We start from the raw sequence: 19,109 nt of genomic DNA on the forward strand, positions 1-19,109 counted from the left end.
AGCGTTAGATTTAAGTTTCCATGTCAAGTGTTAATCTAAGGGGCACATTGTATGTTAAAAGCTCTTGAAGGAGGATAAGCTTTTATTAAACAGTAATGATGATAATGAATGTTTTTGTGTGAAGACTGGTTCCAAGAATTTTTCTTATTCTTAGAGGCCACTCACAGCAAGGACCTTTCGATCCCGTCTGCCAGTTGTGTCTGTCCTTTCTTCTGTCCCAACAGATGACCACACAGAGACATAATGGTTGCATGGGGATATGTGCATGAAGGAACCAGTTATGCATTCCACTCCTGGGTTATATGTGGGATATTGTTTCCATAATTTGAACCTAGGTACTTTGGATTTTACACACACAATCCTATGCAGATGTTCACATGGGTGTTGGTGGTATCTAGGAGGACAGATGGTTTCCTTGCTTCTCCATCATACATGGCTTTCTGTGTTACGAGGGACCCAAATCTGCACTTGTAGGGTGTTGCTTTTAAATATGAATCTCGATGCTGTTAATACCCCATCTTCAAGTACTTGAAGGTATATCATATAAAGGATGGTGTGGAGTTGTTTTCTATTGCCTCAGAAGGTTGGACCAGAACCAATGGGTTGAAATTAAATCAAGAGTTTTTGACTTAACATTAGGAAGAACTTCCTGACAGCTAGAGCTGTTCCTCAGTGGAACAGGTTTCCTCGGGGGGTGGTGAGCTCTCCTTCCTTGGAGGTTTTTAAACAGAGGCTTGATGGCAAACTTACAACAATGCTGATTTTGTGAATTGAGGCAGATCATGAGAAGGAGGGTGGGAAGGGTTGTCAGTGCTTAGTTCTTGTGGCTCTTTCTAACATACCCAGGAACTTGTTGTTCTTTACTTTGGGGTCAGGCAGCAATTTTTCTCCAGGTCAATTTGGCTGGGATCCTGGAGGGTCAGGGTTTTTTTTTGGGGGGGGGAGGTTGCCATCTTCTGGGGATGGAGCAGGGATCACTGGGGACGTGGGAGGGGAGGTATTTGTGAGTTTCCTGAATTGTGCAGGGGGTTGGACAAGATGACCCTGGAGGTCCCTTTGACCTCTGTGATTCTATACCCTGGGTGTTTCTACACTTCAGAGCATTGGCTAAAAAGTTTAGTTATGAAATGTTCTACTAAGGCTTTCCTCCCTAAGATCCCCCCCATACACACACACACAAGTAAGTAAGCAATGAGGATGGAGAACGAAAATCCAGATGTTCTTTTGACTGATTTTGGTGATTTTCTTTGGCCATGGGATATTGTGACTAATTGTTGATTTCACATGAACATTATGAGCACATGAAAATGCCTTATACAGAACCAGACCATTGGTCTCTCAAGGTCAGTGTTATCTACTCTGACAGGCAGCAGCTCTCCAGGGTCTCAGGCTGAGGTCTTTCACATTACTTATTGCCTGGATTCCTTTTAACTGGATATGCCAAGGATTGAACCTGGGACCTTTTGCATGCTGTGAAGATGCTTTAACACTGAGCCACAGCCCCTTCCTTCAGTTACTTCCTTCACTTTCTGTGCCTGGCTTCTGAGATAATGAAAATGTATTAAATAAATTCAGAACCGCCCTCCCCCAAAGGACAGGACTCAGGGTGGCAAACAACACAATACATAAATGCATCATTAAAACACATCATAAATACATAAATAAAAACCCGATAAAATCAGCAGCACAATAAATAACCTAAATATGGCACTAAAAGTTCTAATAGTGCCACTGTCTCACCCAGTGTGGGAGTGCCAGAAAGAGGAGGAGGATGAAGAAGTCATCGCCCTGTCCTCAGCCAAAAGCCTGGCAGAAGAACTTTGTCTTACAGGCCCTGCAGAACTGTATCAGATCCTGCAGGGCATGGATAGTGTTTGGCGGAGTTCCACCAGGTTGGGTAGAAAACACCCTCGCTCTGGTTGAGGACAGCTGGACATCTCTCACGCCAGGGACCACCAACAGATGTTGATCTACTGAGCACAATGCTCTCTTGGGGGGTATAATAGCAACATCAATTGCTCATAATTACAACTTTATCAGTTTTTTTCCCACTACTTGTTTTGGGTACACAACTGTGTTTTATTCTAAAAGACTATAATAGCTGCTGAAGATTTTATGTCTATACGCCATATACCACATGAATGCGTTATTACATTGAAGGAATTCTGCCCACGTAGGTCTGAATATGCTTTGATGTATACAGAACTGCAGAGCTTTGTATTTGTTTTCCTTCCCAGCTGGACTTTCTAAATGTCCTATGGGTCAAACAGTCCCAAGTTCACAGCACACAAATATGAAACAAAGCCTCTATTTCCGTGATCATGGACTGTATTTCCTGACTGCAGGTGGGAAATCCTGTTCATGCTTCCGTGCTGTTAGACTTGTGCAGGCACCTGTCTTTAATATTTGCTCATCTGTACACATTAGTAAGGTAACACACACACCCCATTCAGATTAGTTTGAAAGTGTTCTGTTTACAGCACTAGATGCTCGCTATTTAACTTATGCTTATTTATAGCTCACCTTTCTTACTAAGATTCAAGATGGATTACACAGCACAAGTTGATGCACTCAGTAGGCTGTGACATCAAATAAGTAATGTATTTGGCAAAGGATTACAGATATTTTAACAAAGCAAAAAATGCTGGACATGATCTTTAGAGTAGGAAATGGTCCAACGTTGAATGGAAATGAATAGCTCATTCTAATAGAAGGGCCCAAGATCCCAGACGCTGCAGGTGGCACTCTTGAGCCTTAGCAAGTTTTAAGATTGGTGTCACAATGATATGGTAAAGCAATGCAGAAAATCATTACATAAGCATAAGACAATGCAGAGAGAGCAGGCTAATACATACAGCAAGCAGATTATACTTATATAGTGGAATACTCCGCAATCGTTTTCCCTTCATTAAAGCAACTTCCTGAACCATTCAGAGCTGGAAGAAGGAGGGCAAGTAAGATGATTAGGGGGTTGGAATGCCTTCCCTATGAATATGGGACTTCTCGGTTTAGAAAAGATGACAAAGAGGGACATGGGAGAGATTTATAAAATTATGCATGGGGTGGAGAGAGTTGACAGAGATAAATCCCCTCCTTTTCTAAAGGACTAGAACTTGAGGGCAGCCAGCGAAGCTGATGAGCAGTAGATTTGATCTTGCCCATTTGCAGGGTGGCACTGGCAGGAGGCCCTGCTGAGATGAGTGAAGCTGTGAGCCTGAGTCTTTCAAATGTTTGTGCCTTTACCAAACCTTGCATTTTTCCTGTTTCCAGGGGATTTGTGTTCTGTATCATTGATGGTACCATGGAGATCTTTTTGCATACTGAGTTTCCATCTTATAAGGCACGATTCTGTTCTTGTTTGTGACATCATTGCTGAAAAGTGAGTGACTCTCATGTCTGGAGTTGCTTGAGCACCTTGTGGGTCCTTCTGGCAGTGAAGTACTTTGCACTGATCAGTATTTTTAGTGCCACTTGAAGCCCTTAATCATCAGGCAAATATCCCCCTCCCAAAGTGTGCCCAGACTGCTGCTTGTTGTCAAAGGAAAGGACCTGATTACCCTAATTACCTCTACATTGACCCTGCCATTATTCTTAACCTTGCTACTGCAAATTGCACATAATCAAGTTAGAGGGACTAGCCACAAATTCTTCCTTGCTTCATATTCCCCAGTTCTTGGCACAGTAAGACAGAATTGTCACTGTAAGATCAGAGAAAATGCTTTGGTTTTGTCCATCTCAAAAATATAATCAATTGGCATTCTGAATTTAATCAGTTTCTCATTCAGGGCTTTCATCCAAGTTGATCTTTGGGTATCTCAATTTAAAGCCACTAACAAACCATCTTCAGCAAAGAGCTGTTTTAATCTCAGTTTGAATAAGGCAGCTTCATATGTATTGATGGGTAGCCAGTGGCCCCTTTTTACACATTCTACTTATATTTGATTGGAGACCAAGTCCTATGAGGAAAGGTTGAAGGAGCTGGGGATGTTTAGCCTGGAGAGGAGGCGGCTGAGAGGTGATATGATCATCATCTTCAAGTACTTGAAAGCTGTCATATAGCAGAGGGTGTGGAATTGTTTTCTGTGGCCCCGGAAGGTAGGACCAGAACCAGTGGGTTGAAATTAAATCAAAAGAGTTTCCGGCTCAACATTAGGAAGAACTTCCTGACTGTTAGAGCAATTCCTCAGTGGAACAGGCTTCCTTGGGAGGTGGTGGGCTCTCCTTCCTTGGTGGTTTTAAAACAGAGGCTAGATGGCCATCTGACAGCAATGAAGATCCTGTGAATTTGGGGTAGGTATTTGTGGGTTTCCTGCTTTGTGCAGGGGGTTGGACTAGATGACCCTGGAGGTCCCTTCCAACTCCATGATTCTGTGATTCTACATGCCACATAGCAAGATCTGGTTCTTGTTAGGAGAGTTAAATCTTTGCAGGGCCACTCTCATCCACCCTAAATAGCAAAGCCCCACAGTGCAAGAAGGGTTGCCTGGGATGTCTCACAGAGCTGTGAGGTGCGCCTGTCAGAGACTGGTGGAGGCTAACACAAGACATTTCTGGTCACGTGCTGTGTCCTATTCCTTTTGGCTACCTTGTCCTGAAATAAGAACACTGCCTCTAAAACACACACCATTCTAGGAGGCTATTTGTGAAGGAGGCTGGATTTGATGCTTAGAGTCTCTAATATTTAGGCGTATATTTGCTTCTGATAATGTAACTGAGCCAGAAAGAGAGTCTTATTCTTTTCCCTAGAGAGGTGGGTTTTTTTTTGTTTTTGCTTGAATCTAGACTGTTTGCAGCCAAACAACCTTAAGAACATTATGAAACAGTGTTGTTGTCCTGCTGGCTACCTTTTGCAGACTCACCCTGCTGTGCCTTCAGTCCAGTGCTGTTAAAAACACTTCTTGGCGTTGATTTTAAGTGAAGGTGCACAGTTTGATGCAAGGTCACTGCAGAGCTCCTTCACTATTGATTTACAAGGCTGCAGGCTTGAAATGTCTCCAGTGTTTCTACTGGAGGGCCCAGGGTAGGATGAAATGCAGGAACTCAGATACCCGCTGCATATCCCAGCCACTCTGTTTAGGCCTCCTGCATGCATATTTTGCTTACTCAGTCAAAACAGACCCAGTCTGCATTATATCTTTAGTTCTCTGCTCCTGTTTGTCCTTGTTCCGTGTCCAAAATGCAATATCCTGTTTATATTGAATGGTGTTGGAGAATTGCTTGGTTATTCTTCATCAGAACAACTTAAGGAGTCTGATGCTCGTGCAGTTTAATTTAATGATCGCTGTCTGTGAATTGGGAACTGACTTGGATACTGAAGCTAATCAGTTGTTGTTGTGAAGCGACTGGAAGGAGCTGAGAACAGCCAGAGGGGCTGAGTTCCTTGAGTGGACAGAACTGAATAAGAAGCTTCTGTCAGAGAGAGAGTTATTAGTCAGAAGGGGTCAAAACCTGGCACCTTCTGTGAGGAGAAACTCTCTGTGGAGTTTTGTCAGAACACAGGGCAGACTCCCTAGTTAAACTGAGAACACTCAAACACTCTGAAGGAAGGATTGGATTCTGGTGGCTAGAAAGGAATCCCAAGATTCAGACTAAGAATCTAGCTGGGTGGGACACACCAGGAGTGAGGGGCTGGTTTTTAGCTTTCAAAGGTGTGAGTTCTGTATGCTAGTGTGTATGTAAGGGACTTTATCTGGCACAGGTCAGGAGTCCTCAGTGTGAGTGGCAAAGAGTGAATGTCAGTTTATTATTTTTATGATTTGTAAAGCCTGAGAATAGGGCTAGACTATCAACTCTGCAAAGTGTTCTTAGTGTCAAGAAGGCACTGCCTGCCTGTCCAAATAAAAAATAGAAATAGTTTTAAAGTCTGCCTATTCATAATTATATTAGTATCTCAGCCTGACAAACCTCTAGTGTTTAGTGATTGATTATTTTGCCAACCACCTGCCTGACAACTGATTTGTTTTTAAGACAACTAATTAATATTATTTTATCCCTTTTCCTTGCCTTTTGTGAACCAATGAATATTCTTTTGCGGTTTTTAAAATTTTAAAATGTTTGGTGCCTATTTTTTTATACTTCTGACAGGATTTCTGTGTGGGTGCCTGAGGGAAGGTGACAGGGAAAAATTCTTAGTGGTCACCCACCCAAGCTGACCCTGACCGGTTTTTTACACTGCCTCTTGGGATTATGTTAAGCACAGATGGAGTCAATGGTGACTGGAACTAATTTGGGTGCTGTAAGAGAGGTCTAGGATTTGAACTTGCCATGAGAGCAGAATCATATTATGCAGGCCCATAGCTATGGTGGGGCCCTTGGGGTCCCAGCCACACTACTTTCCCTCCAATGCCAAGTTCCCAGCCTCACCAAGCACAATCCCTCATCTCCCCTGAGTCTCCCATCTCCCATCTCCCTTTCCAATTTTAATTCTCAAGCGCCGCTCACCACTGTCACCTTCTCTCTTGCTCTTTTGTGCAATCTCGGCGAGAGGGGGCTTCAGTTCCATGCAGCTGCTTTGACAGCTTTCCCAATGGGAGGAGCAAAATCAGGAGCCGAAGCAGAAGCCCAGCAGGGTGTGGGCAGGAGAGGCCCCCCCCCGGGCCTGCAGCTGGGCCTGGGAGGAGGTCTGCATGCCACCCACAGATGCATTCTGGAGTGGGGAGAGAGGGGGAGCTGGCTGGTGATGAGCAAGTGGAGGAGGAGCCCAGCTCCTGCCAGTTGCAGCCCCCTCCCTCCCAGTTTGGTGTAGTGGTTAAATGCGCAAACTCTCATCTGGAAGAACAGGGCTTGATTCCCCACTTCTCCACATGCAACTGCTGGAGTGATCTTGGGTCAGTCATAACTCAGAGCTGTTCTGCTTGAGCAGTTCTTGGAGAGTTCTCTTAGCTCCACTCACTTCATGGTCTGAGGGTGTCTGTTGTGGGGAGAGGAAGGGAAAGGAGAAGATAAGCCGCTCTGAGACTCCTTCAGGTAGTGAAGGGCAGGGTATAAATTCAATTTCTTCTTTTTCTTTCCCTGGGTTTGCTTCCTGGCCTTGTTCTGGGCTGCCTCCCCGCCTCCAAGCCTGTTGCCTGCTGGGGTGCAGGGAGGTTCCCTCTTGGTGTCTCTGTCTCTTTCTCTCAATTTGGACCTGAGCCCTGGACAGGAAACCGGGCAGCCCTCTGGCCCTTCCAGACATAAATAGTGGCTATGTGCCCCACCAAATTTGAAATCCTGGCTATGGCTTCTGCACTCATTGCATGGTCTCCAGCTCTCTAAGTGTGTCGCTTCAAAATCTGGCATAGAGTCTGCAAAGAGGAAAGGTATCCTGGTAGGTTTTTCAGGATTTGTTCACACATGCATGCTCAATACATTGCTTAATTACTCTTGATGGCTGGCAGTTGAATGCATGATCAGATTCAGGGTAGGAAGCCTTATGTGAAATGTTATGAATGCTGTTGTTGTGGCAGTCACATCTGTGATGGCCTGTTCGTGCAGCATTTGATGTAACAGTCACCAAGCAATGAACCAGCCAAGTTGATGCTTCTGAGCTGCCAAGAGATTCCATGTTTTATGTTTGGCTCTCTTGAGACATACCCAGTACAGTTTTGCCATCACCAAACAGTTGCAGATCAACAGTTGTCCATACACTTAATAAACATAGGAACTAGAAATCTGTATGACAGATTTTAAAAGCAGCCCTTGAGATTACAGTTTAGCAGGGAATGTTAACTTCAGGCAGGTAGTATTCAAAAGCCTGAAGAGTGTTATATTCTGTCTGAGTTGCTCTTCTGGTCTAACTGGGTTTTCTATCTAGATAAGGGTAAAAAGACTGTATAATTTTTTTTCTTAGCTTAGATCACTTTCCAGCATCCATCCCAGTAAGCGTCAGTTAAACGTGGTTAGTCATGAACACACTTTGCTGCTGTGCTCATGTGCATTACTGTAACCCTTTCCACCCACCCCCCCACCCCCAGCACACAGAACGTGGTCAACCCCTTCCTGGCATGATGGAGCTTCAGTTCAACACAGGCATCTGAATGCAACTGAACCTCTATGGGGGTTCATGTCATGCAAGCCAGGATTCTAAAATCTTCACTTGTGCAGGCCAAACAAGCTCCAGTTTATTATGGCACAGCTGGGGTTTGATGAAAGAGGGAAGGGTTCAAACAAGTTCTGCATGATGGAGGATAGAGTGAGGCATGCCTACAAACACATCAGCTAACTGTGTTTGTGCTGTAGCAGCTTGTTGGGGTATCTGAATACAGCCTTCATGTAAACTTGCTGGGAGAGTTGTCAGTTTGTTGCTGTTGAAGGAAGACTTTACACACACACACCCCTTTGTTATTCTCTTTCTGAGTGCATGCTAGCTAAATTAAAACTCTGGGTTTTTTTCCCACTGGCTTCAGTGAAGATAGATTGCCCTCTCTACTGTGGCTTTTATATTGTCAAGGAGCATTTCCAGCTTCTGTCTGCTGGTCTTTCAAAGAGTCTGGGACTTGTAAGAGCAAATCACACCCATACCTTGGGTTTTCTGTAATCTTCATTTATTTCAGAAAATGTTAATACTTGAGGGGGGGGCGGAAACACGAGAGTTTGAGATACAAAACTTGGATGTGTGCTCTTGAGTAGTGTGGTCAGGTCCCAGTCAGGCTGAAGTTGAGGTACCTTGCAAACTCTGAGCTAGGGAGGATCGTGCATACTGAGTATCAGATCTTGCATCCCTCATGCTATCAGAATGTTTCAGGCCTTGTCTTTCACCTTCCACTTTCCCAAGTGTTCTCTAAACTTTTGGTCTGAGAGATGAAATAATGAGACTTCACCCCAGACCTGACCACACCAGATTCTTCCTTTGGCTAAAGGCTGAGAATGAGGAAAACTTAACCCTGCCCTCCAGGATGCATTTTTTATATTATAAAAAAAACTGCTCTTGAACAAGAAACACCTCCTGTAGTTTAGGATCCACCACAGTTACAAGTTTGTGTTGGTAGTGACTTGGGGTGTATGTGTGAATGGAGACTTTTTAATGTGAGCATAGGAGTGCCTCGTTGAACAGCTCCTCAACTCTGCCAGTGCAGCACAGCAAACGATTTTTGCAGTTTACAGAAATTTGGTTATATGCCATGAGGGGGCTGCTGTTCAATGTCCCCCCCCCCCCCCAAGGTCACAATACAAGCAAGCCTTGGGTGTGGCTACTGTAACTATTTGAATCCCAGCAGTGGAGTATACAGATGTCATCTCTGTGTTGCACAACTCATCTCTTCATCTTGAAAGAGGTTAAGCAGAAGTTGGGGTGCAGAGGGTGATTTTACCAGAGGTAAATTACAGAAGATAAAAAAAAAATCCTGGCGATGGCACTATTCTATTTCTACTAAATTGAATCTTTGTGCAGTCACCCACTCTTGCTTTTTAGCCTTGTTTTTTTTAGATAGAGATACATGTGACTGGGAACAATTGCAAACAGCAAAAGGAGACTTACTTTAGCAGTTAAGTTTGAATTTTCAATTAAGTCACACTCATTGTTGGTGTATGGTCGCCGCACCTCTAAAAGGATATTATAGCATTGGAGAAAGTTCAGAAAAGGGCAACTAGAATGATTAAAGGGCTGGAACACCTTCCCTATGAAGAAAGGTTGAAACGCTTAGGGCTCTTTAGCTTGGAGAAACGTCGACTGAGGGGTGACATGATAGAGGTTTACAAGATGATGCATGGGATGGAGAAAGTAGAGAAAGAAGTACTTTTCTCCCTTTCTCACAATACAAGAACTCGTGGGCATTCAATGAAATTGCTGAGCAGACAGGTTAAAATGGATAAAAGGAAGTCCTTCTTCACCCAAAGGGTGATTAACATGTGGAATTCACTGCCACAGGAGGTGGTGGCGGCCACAAGCATGGCCACCTTCAAGAGGGGGTTAGATAAAAATATGGAGCAGAGGTCCATCAGTGGCTATTAGCCACAGTGTGTGTGTGTGTGTGTATATATTTGGCCGCTGTGTGACACAGAATGTTGGACTGGATGGGCCATTGGCCTGATCTAACATGGCTTCTCTTATGTTCTTATGTCAAGCATATGCGACTGTGGGCACATAATCCAGAGCTGCAGTGGATACACAAAACCAATTTTTAAAGTCCTGCAGCCATTTACTGCAATGGTCAGAGTAGCTTTCCGTGAGCCATTGAATGGCATTATAGAACAGCCCAGCGTGATACCCAGATAACCTTTTACCTTGTTTGATCACAGAGTTTTGCATTGGATCCCTTTTTGTTCTGCTCCAGGAGTTCTCTATATGGATAGTTTGTAGTGGTCCCATTGAACATGACGATACGTGAAGTTTGCCTGTTTTGCCCACCTAAGGTAAGGAAGGATGGTGTCTTCATTTCAAGCAGAATGTATGCATTCTTGGTGTGTAATGTTCAACTGAATTGAGTTTATGGTTTCTCCTCAGATGGTGGCACAAAATAAGCTGTTGCTACTTTACCTGTATAATCCAGCTGATTTCCCACCCCCAGGTAAGTCCCAAGGCTTGAATTTTAGAGCCTCTTTTAAAGACTAGTATATTACTTTTTATATTTGGATTTAATTCCTGTTTTTGTGTGTTTCAGGTTTACCCATGTACCAATTCATCAGGCTGGCATTTGACTACAAGAATCACAATCTCTGAATATTGTTATTGGCAAAAATAATGACCAGTATAGCTTTTACAAGCTGGTCAGCCATTAGTTAGCTGGATTCTGATAACAGACCCATCACACTGCGATTCTAGTGGCTAGTACTGGGCTGGACCCTAGGTAAATTGGACTGACGCCTCAGCTTAGCTGGGGCCTTTGCTACTGTTCAAAATGGCACTTGAGTTTGGTTCTTCCTCCTGTAAAAGAATAGTGATCTACCACACAAGCTCATTATGAGGTTAAATTAGGCAATGGAACTAAATAAACCTCACTTAGAAGCAGGAGGAAGTGTAGTTCTAGATCAGTAATGGGAGTGATACTGAGAAGATGAACCAATATATAAAATGGGCTGAGGTCACCAGTGTGTAACATGCAGTTTTCAATAAATATATGCAAAAAACCTATCTGTTTTGTTTTTTTTACATAAGTCCAAGATACAAGATTTCCAAAATATTCAAAAGCGCATTCAAAAGGCTCTACAAGCAGCAGTAGCTACTGTATCACATAGGTCATGGCCACAGCCTGCATTCAGGAAAGAATTTCTCAAAGTAGTCCTAGAAGTATCTATAATTTTAGATCAAAGTGCTCGTCTCAAGCTAGCCATTTCTAGGAAACTTATCACCGTGAAATTCATCACCAGTCATTCATTCATCTTCGAGTCCCTTTGGGTAAAGAGAAGGTCTACAAATATTTGGACTTTTAAAATGCCATAACTTCCTGTTTCTTGAAGCCACTTCCTCAAACTTTCTCCTTGGGAAAAACACAGTAAAGACAGAAGATGCTTCAGAAACTGGGTGTGGACTAGCTAGTGGCTCTCCGCAGGCTGGGTGTGGACTAGCTAGTGGCTCTTGGAGCCTGGGGCTTGCTACAATTACCCCCACCCCAGAACTAGCTACTTTTGATAAAGTCTATAAGGGCAGGGACAGCTCTTTCTGTGACTATCCCCTTGTGCAGTGATCCTTTTGTCAGTTTGGGATGACATCCCAAGTTTCTTTCTTTCTCCTCCAGCATGTGCTCCTTTTCTATACTTGTGCGACACAGAAAATGTATGCGATCAAAGTGGTGCTGATGTGCTTGATTTGACTTGTGCACCTGAAATGAATTGTGCACATTCTAGTTGGAGAATGTATTGAGGCAGAACTCTGTTCCTCAAGCCTCCCTCCATTTGAATACTCACTTTTCAAAAAAAAAAAATTCAACTTTTCTAACACTTCACATGACGAACCTTTGCAGTGTTACGGTGCAGCAGAAGCACTTGAACTAGAAGAGTAACCTGCACAAGATAGTTCTTTTTTTTACTGGAAACCACAGTGAGAAAATAACCAGCAGACAAGAGGTTTTGGAATAACTAACGACAGTGAGTTTCTCATCAGATGGGGAGCTTTGTGAATGGATAGAAGCAATGGATCACTAAGGTGGTAAGGTCATGTTGACAGGAACGCTGCTGGGTTGATCTTGAGAACCCATGAACTGAAACTCTGGCGTGCTGTTTAGCATAGTGGTGTATGCTGATCTGGGTCAGCAACAAAACTGTACACCCTCCTAACGAACGGAGCCGAAGGACTTCTTAACCAAGTTCTTGGATGTTATGAAAGCTATTTCATTATTTTGAGTGATCTTGGTTTTGCTGTTGTGTTGAATTTTTGTAGGACAGATTGATAGTCTACTCCTAGCTTCCCAAACTGCATTCTTAGAAAACTGAAGCTTATTGCAGCTGCTGAGATTACACAAAACCATTGCTAGTATGGATTCTGGGTGAGGCAGCACTAGGCAAAGCACTTCAGTTGCATAAAAGAATAGTACTAAATGCGCAAGAACCCCGGCAAAAGGAAAGATTATGCTTTAGACGGGCAAAAAGATGGTCTTAAAAACATTCGAATACTGACATCAAGTTACGGATTTTAAACTGCTACAACTTGGCTGTCCTTCAGCAAACTTTGGTCATATAGCACGCTTACTGGATCGATTCATGGCTGCCAGATTTCATATTCTTGGGATAAACCATCTCAATTTGATGATGAATGGAATTTTTGGGCTGTGTAATTAGAACAGCTGAGGGGGGGGAGTTTAGAAAATAGCTGCTTAGGACCCCCTTCAGCTCTTATTTTTTAGGAGTTTTGAGGGGATGGCATCTGTTCCCTGATGACAATGTTGCCTCCTCAGAATCATCCATCAGCAGGCATGTTATCACGCAGCCATTTTCCCCTCATTCCTACAGGGGTGTGCATGAGTGACTTAAGTTAATTCCAATTCCTAGGAATTCTTCATTGCCTTGTCCGGATAAGAAAATTCTGTTGGTTGATTTGCTTCTGATGAAGAGTTGTGAGTTTATATGATAACATCAGGCCAGGAAGGTATTAAGACACCTATAAACTCCCATGGCTCCCAAGTCTAGGGGATTGTCTGACTTGCAGTCCTTTTTAGTTGGTACAGCACTGCATAAAAAGCAATGCATTTGGTGTTGGATTGATCGTGCTGGTGTCTCTAGGGTTAAGGAACAAGTACAGAACTTTTGCTCCATAAGTAAGGACCATTATGAACTTACTCCCAGGTAAGCATCGCAGCTTTAAGCACTTTTTAGAAAGTCCAGCAAGATGCCTTCGCTACTGAGTCACTATATAATGACAAATCGGAGGAACACTGACCGTAAAAGGCGGTGTGGCGGTATTGCTGTTGCTAGACCTATCAGCGGCGTTCGACATGGTCGATCACGGGCTGCTGACCCGCCGCCTCGCCGACGCAGGGATTCAGGGGTTAGCCTTACAGCGGCTTTCCTCTTTCCTTGAAGGTCAGGGACAAAGGGTGGCGATTGGGGGGGAGCTGTCTCAGAGGCACCCACTTAATTGTGGGGTGCCTCAGGGGGCGGTTCTCTCTCCAATGTTATCGCCCGGGGACATGGGCTGGGTTGTCACCAGTATGCTGATGACACCCAGCTCTATCTATTGATCGGTAGCTGGGCCGGGCATTGTAAGCCGTGGCTGATTGGATCAAGCTGAGCGGGTTGAAATTGAATCCAGGGAAGACAGAGGTCCTTTGCCTAGGCCGCAGCACCCCGGAAGGAGGGATCCCCCTTCCAGCTTTTGACGGGGCGCCACTGGTACCAGTGCGTGAAGTCAGGAGCTTGGGAGTGCTACTGGAGTCTTCCTTGACAATGGAGGCCCAGATAGCAGCCACTGCCAAATCCGCCTTTTTTCATCTTCTTGGAACAAGGCCCCCTTCTTGGAACGAGGCAACCTGGCAACAGTGATCCATGCGACGGTCACCTCGAGATTGGACTACAGTAATGCCCTCTACATGGGGCTGCCCATGTACCGAACGCGGAAACTGCAGCTAGTGCAGAACGCAGCAGCCAGGCTACTAGTGGGACTACCTCGGTGGGAACACGTGCGGCCTAGGCTGCGGGAACTGCACTGGCTGCCAATTGTATACCGGGTTCGTTACAAGGTGCTGGTTATCACCTATAAAGCCCTATATGGCCGAGGACCTGCCTACCTCAGGGACCGCCTCTCTCCATATGTTCCCCAGAGAGCACTGCGTACCAGCTCACATAATCTTTTGGAAATCCCTGGGCCTGAGGAGGCCAAACTTAAAACAACTAGGGAGCAGGCCTTCTCTATAAAAGCGCCCCAATGGTGGAATCAGCTGCCGGAGGAGGTGCGGGCTCTACGGGATCTCAACCAGTTCCGTAGGGCCTGCAAAACTGCCCTCTTCCAAGAAGCCTTTAAGATGTAACCAGAATGAATATTACGCTGCCAAGATAAATAGAGACTGTAGCACCACTGTATTGTTTTAGCTTATTTTTAAAATTAATTTATATTTTGTATTTATATTGTTGATTGATTTTATCTGTTATTGTACCATGATATTGTATCATGCTCTGTAAGCCGCCCTGAGCCTGCCTCGGCGGGGAGGGCGGGGTATAAATAAAAACTTATTATTATTATTATTATTATTATTATTATTATTATTATTATTATTATTATTATTATTATTATTATTATTAAAATTGCTACTCTGTCGCAGTTGGCATTATCACCAACCTTTCTTCAAAATGTGAAGCAGAGGAAACAAACGCCTGTTATCTGTTGTACCATTTTTAGAAAGAGAGGCTGTTACTAGATTAGATAAACTAGTTGATGATATGGACGTGGCAACGTATTTCAGCCTGCACAGAGTCTGAGCATATTTTAGCATGCATTGTATCATGTGTACGTATTCTAAAATGTAATCAGAACTGTATTCTTCCAGGCAAATTGTTTTGAATAAGCTATTAAGTGAGAAGCATAAATGTTTGTCTATGTAGATGTACTGCCTGCTACATCTCAAAAGCTCAGTCTCAGTAGCAAGGGCATTCATCATCCCATCAAAAGAGAGTAAAACTCAAAATGGTTTGAGCAGAAGGGACAACGATTTTTGATGCTCTTGGAACAACAATATCTGTCTGAGAGGAGAGAAATTCCTAAATTGGCAGTGATGTACATGAAATATGATAGTCTGTTTCCCCGTTTTAGAATGAAGTGAACTATGGTTGTAAACAGAGCAATAATTATTTTTCCCCTCCTCCTGTCTTCTTTTTTTTATATAGGTCTCAGAGGGCTAATCAATCTTGGGAACACGTGTTTTATGAACTGTATTGTCCAAGCACTTACCCACACTCCTCTACTGCGAGATTTCTTCCTCTCCGACAGACACAAATGTGAAATGCAAAGTCCCAGCTCATGTCTGGTCTGTGAAATGTCTACCCTTTTTCAGGAGGTGAGTCATCTCATAGAGAGATTTCTCTTCTCTCATAATATGCAGGTTGCATGTTCATGCGGCCTGCTTTATATTTTTAGCACTGTTAAGTTTGATTTCATACTTTAGCACTGTTTGATTTCATACTTTAGCACAGTGATTTTAGCACTGTTAAGTTTGATTTCTGCGCAGGCATCACAACAAACCATGGTTCCTGTCAACCACAGGAAGATACCTAGGCTGTGTTTTCACTCTTCCTGGTTTTGTCATTTATATGCCATGGGGTAACCACTGGAGGCAAACTACTCAGAACACTGTCATTCATATATCATTTTAAACAGCAGCTGGTATGAACCATGGTTTGGGAGTACATCTCAAACCTTGGCTTCTGATTTTTGATTGCTAGTCAGTTATGGACTGTAATTCAGACTATCAGACCAAACCATAATTAAATCTTTAACCTTTTATGTTGTTTGAATTGAGCTTTATTGGTGTAGGGTGCAAGCATGCATAGTAATTGCATTAAAAAACCCAGCAAGGGTATCATAACTATGGTATGAGGCGGGATGCTGTGGTGTAAAGTAGAACTTGTCCATGCTACTAGTTTTTCATTAGTCATGCTGAAGAGAAGCTGCTCTTGTGATCTGCATCTTTTTTGCGGGGGAAATACGTAAGTACTGGCACCACAGGACTTCATGTTCACACAGTAAATTTCCTATTGCTGAAACAGAGTTAAATACTAATTAGGAGAAAGGTGCCTTGTTCTGGTTGTAGACTCATTCCTCTTTACTGGGAAGAAACTGGCAAGATGTGTAGTGAAGCACTTTATGAAAATTGTGTCAGGATTATTCTCCCCAGAAACACCACACTGGAGTCTCTCACTGAAAATAGCAGGGCGTTTATCTGCATGGTAGCAGTACCTGTTTTGTGTAGGAGTGCCACTTTGTCTACAGATTTCTATTTTGGAAAGCAGTTTGCTTTTCTTTCAAAAGGCAGGTTTGAAATTACCATGTAATTTCCAGCAAAAATAATATGCCTTTACTAGATTTCTCATTTTGTTTATTTCCTGTAGTAATAAAGACATGTAAACGTATTTCTGTGATTTGGCCATGCATGTAAATGATGGCTGATTTAGTCTCCTGACAGGAGAAAGCCTTTCAAAAGAAACGGTGATGCACAGTTAGAGCCTAGTTGAGAGCAACCAGAAGCCTTCCCTAAGCACCGTGAATACCTTCAAACTATTAATCTAAATTTGTCTCTAAATAATAGTTCTTAGTGGTGTGCAAGTGAATTGCATAATATAGCTATTAGACATTGAAATGAAAGTAATTTTTTGATTATTTAGAATACTCTTTAGAGAACCAGAAGATCAAATGCAGCCAGATGGATGTTTGTAGGGCAGAAGTAAGTGGGAAAGAGAGGCAAAATGCAGTAATTTTATTTAAATACTTCTCTTCCTCCATGGAGTACATGGTTGGTCTTTTGTGAACATGCAGAGAGCAGCAGTTCATAGGAATACCTCAGTGCCACTGGAGGGGTCATAATGCCCCTACCCTTAATGGAAGATGGTGGGAGGTGGCAACAGAACTGCTGAGGCCATGGCTGTAGCTACTGAATTGCTAGCAGAACCTGGTGTGGGCTGATGATGTCATTAGCTGATGCTATATTCTGTTGAGGAGCCCCGTGGTGCAAAGTGGTAGGCTGCAGCACTTCAGTACTCTGCTCACAGCCTGAGTTCAATCCCACTGGAAGCTGGGTTCTAGTAGCCAGCTCAAAGCTGATTCAGCCTTCCATCCTTCCAAGGTTGGTAAAATGAGTACCCAGCTTGCTGGGAGTAAAGTGTAGATGATGAGAGAAGGCAGCGATAAACCATCCCATAACAAAAAGTCTGCCAAGAAAATGTCATGATGTGATGTCACCCCATGGGTTGGTAATGACTCAGTGCTTGCACAGGGGACTACTTTTATCTTTAGATTCTGCTAGCTGCTTAGTTGCATGCCATGTTGCAACTGTGGCCCTGGCAGTCTATTGCCACCTCTTGATGCCTTTCAGTAAGGGCACTGTGTCCACCTTCCCAATTCAGCAGTGTTTAGTGATGTGGGCAGCGGCATCCTGTGTTCCTCCCCAAAACCACTGTTGAGTGTGGGTCAAAGGCAACGTCGCTCAGTGTTCGGTGTGGAGCTAGTCCAATACCTTCAGACCAGTTCTCTGATTCTAGATAGCAAGATGTAGTGGCCCAGCACAAATGGAATAGTAATCATGGTTTGCTGCCTTATTCCTCGATAACCTCACAGTCAAACCATAGTTTAGCTTCCCTGCCCCCTAAGATGATCTATACCAATGAGAGACATGCATCTCACCTTGCAAGTGGAGCAGCCAGAGATGCTGAAAGAGACACAGACTGATTTTGCATTAGATCTTTAATCCTGGTTTAGCCCTATCCCTAAGCTGACATTCTACACAAAAATCATAGAATTATAGAATCATAGAGTTGGTTTCTCTGTTTCTAGTGTAGAATGTCAGTTTGGAGACAGGGCTAAACCAGGATTAAAGGTCTAGTGCGAAATTGGTCATAATGTTTATTCAAATCAGATATAACCACATTAATGTAAACCAGGGACCCCTAACCTTTTTGAGCCTTTGGGCAGCTTGGAATTTTGACACAAAGCAGAGGACACCAGCAGAGGTGGAGCCGAACACAGAATGACAGCAAGTGAGGATATATGTAACTGTAATATTATCTCTCAGCATTTCAGGCAGAAGTTCTGTTTAACAGCACAGCCAATCAGAAACTCTGCTGGGCAAAAGCCCCACCTAGCTCTGCCTACTTTCTAAAAGCACTTGGTGGGCACCAGGAAAGGTGTTGGTGGGCACCATGACTCCCATAGGAGTCCCAAGGGGGACTCCTGATATAAATGATTGCAAATCCATTGCAGGTTGTGGTTTTGCATCCAGTCCTTAACCTCTGCTTAAATTTTCAAGCACTGTCTATGTCTCCTTTGGTCTATTGCGAAGAGGATAAGAGAACAGAAAATATCATTCTATTTATCTAAGAGAGAGAGTCTCTTAAAGTGGAATGAAATCTGTATGTTTTGTTTTGCCCTATAAGGTAAGTGGGGCCTAATAGCTATAATTGTCTCAGTTCCTTTTCACAAAAGTCATTTCAGTTAAATAATCCACTCTACCGCACATTCTGGAAACCAGCGATTCCTCTTTATAACATGGAGTTGATTTAAGAAAAAAATTTAAAACAGCAGAATCTGTTCACCAAGTTGAATCACTTCAATTGCCTTTTTTTCTGCAGTCTTTTGCCAACCAAGTGAAATTACTGCAATGGTGTAGTTCCCAAGGGGGATCTCTCTACGTTTCAAAAATACTGTTCTTTTGTGGTGTGACTGACAAATCATCTCTGAAATAAAAGTGATGGAGGGATTACAGGAAATGCACAAACATACAGTTATTCATAGTACCTTGTTAGGTTGTTGCCCATCCACATCAGTACAGTTTCTCCGAGGGGATTTGGGGCGGCAGGCAGAGTAGTGCAATATGTCGTGTTTGTGGCTTGAAAGTTTTAATAGGAGTAGTAGAAAATGTTAAAGAGAGCACACATATATGCTCTTTGTTAACTTTCCTGTGCTAAAGGATCTTCAGATATGCATTTCGTGCTGTTTGGACATTAGATGTTGCACTGTCTGGATTGCTCCTTATTTTTTTTTTTCGTTATTGCCGTAA

At 43.3% G+C, this 19,109-nt stretch overlaps 1 protein-coding gene across 3 annotated transcripts in view; it reads left to right on the plus strand.

Annotated features, from left to right (window-relative positions):
• Positions 1 to 19,109, plus strand: part of USP22 (ubiquitin specific peptidase 22) — a 172,515-nt gene that overhangs the window by 107,246 nt on the left and 46,160 nt on the right. For all 3 annotated transcript variants that reach the window (XM_060260527.1, XM_060260528.1, XM_060260529.1), the window contains one exon: positions 15,229 to 15,398. In XM_060260527.1, coding sequence (XP_060116510.1) covers positions 15,229 to 15,398 — 170 coding nt within the window. The remainder of the gene's footprint in view (positions 1 to 15,228; positions 15,399 to 19,109) is intronic.

This window comes from Heteronotia binoei, chromosome 20, assembly GCF_032191835.1.
Source record: "Heteronotia binoei isolate CCM8104 ecotype False Entrance Well chromosome 20, APGP_CSIRO_Hbin_v1, whole genome shotgun sequence".
In the NCBI taxonomy this organism is placed as follows: domain Eukaryota; kingdom Metazoa; phylum Chordata; class Lepidosauria; order Squamata; family Gekkonidae; genus Heteronotia; species Heteronotia binoei.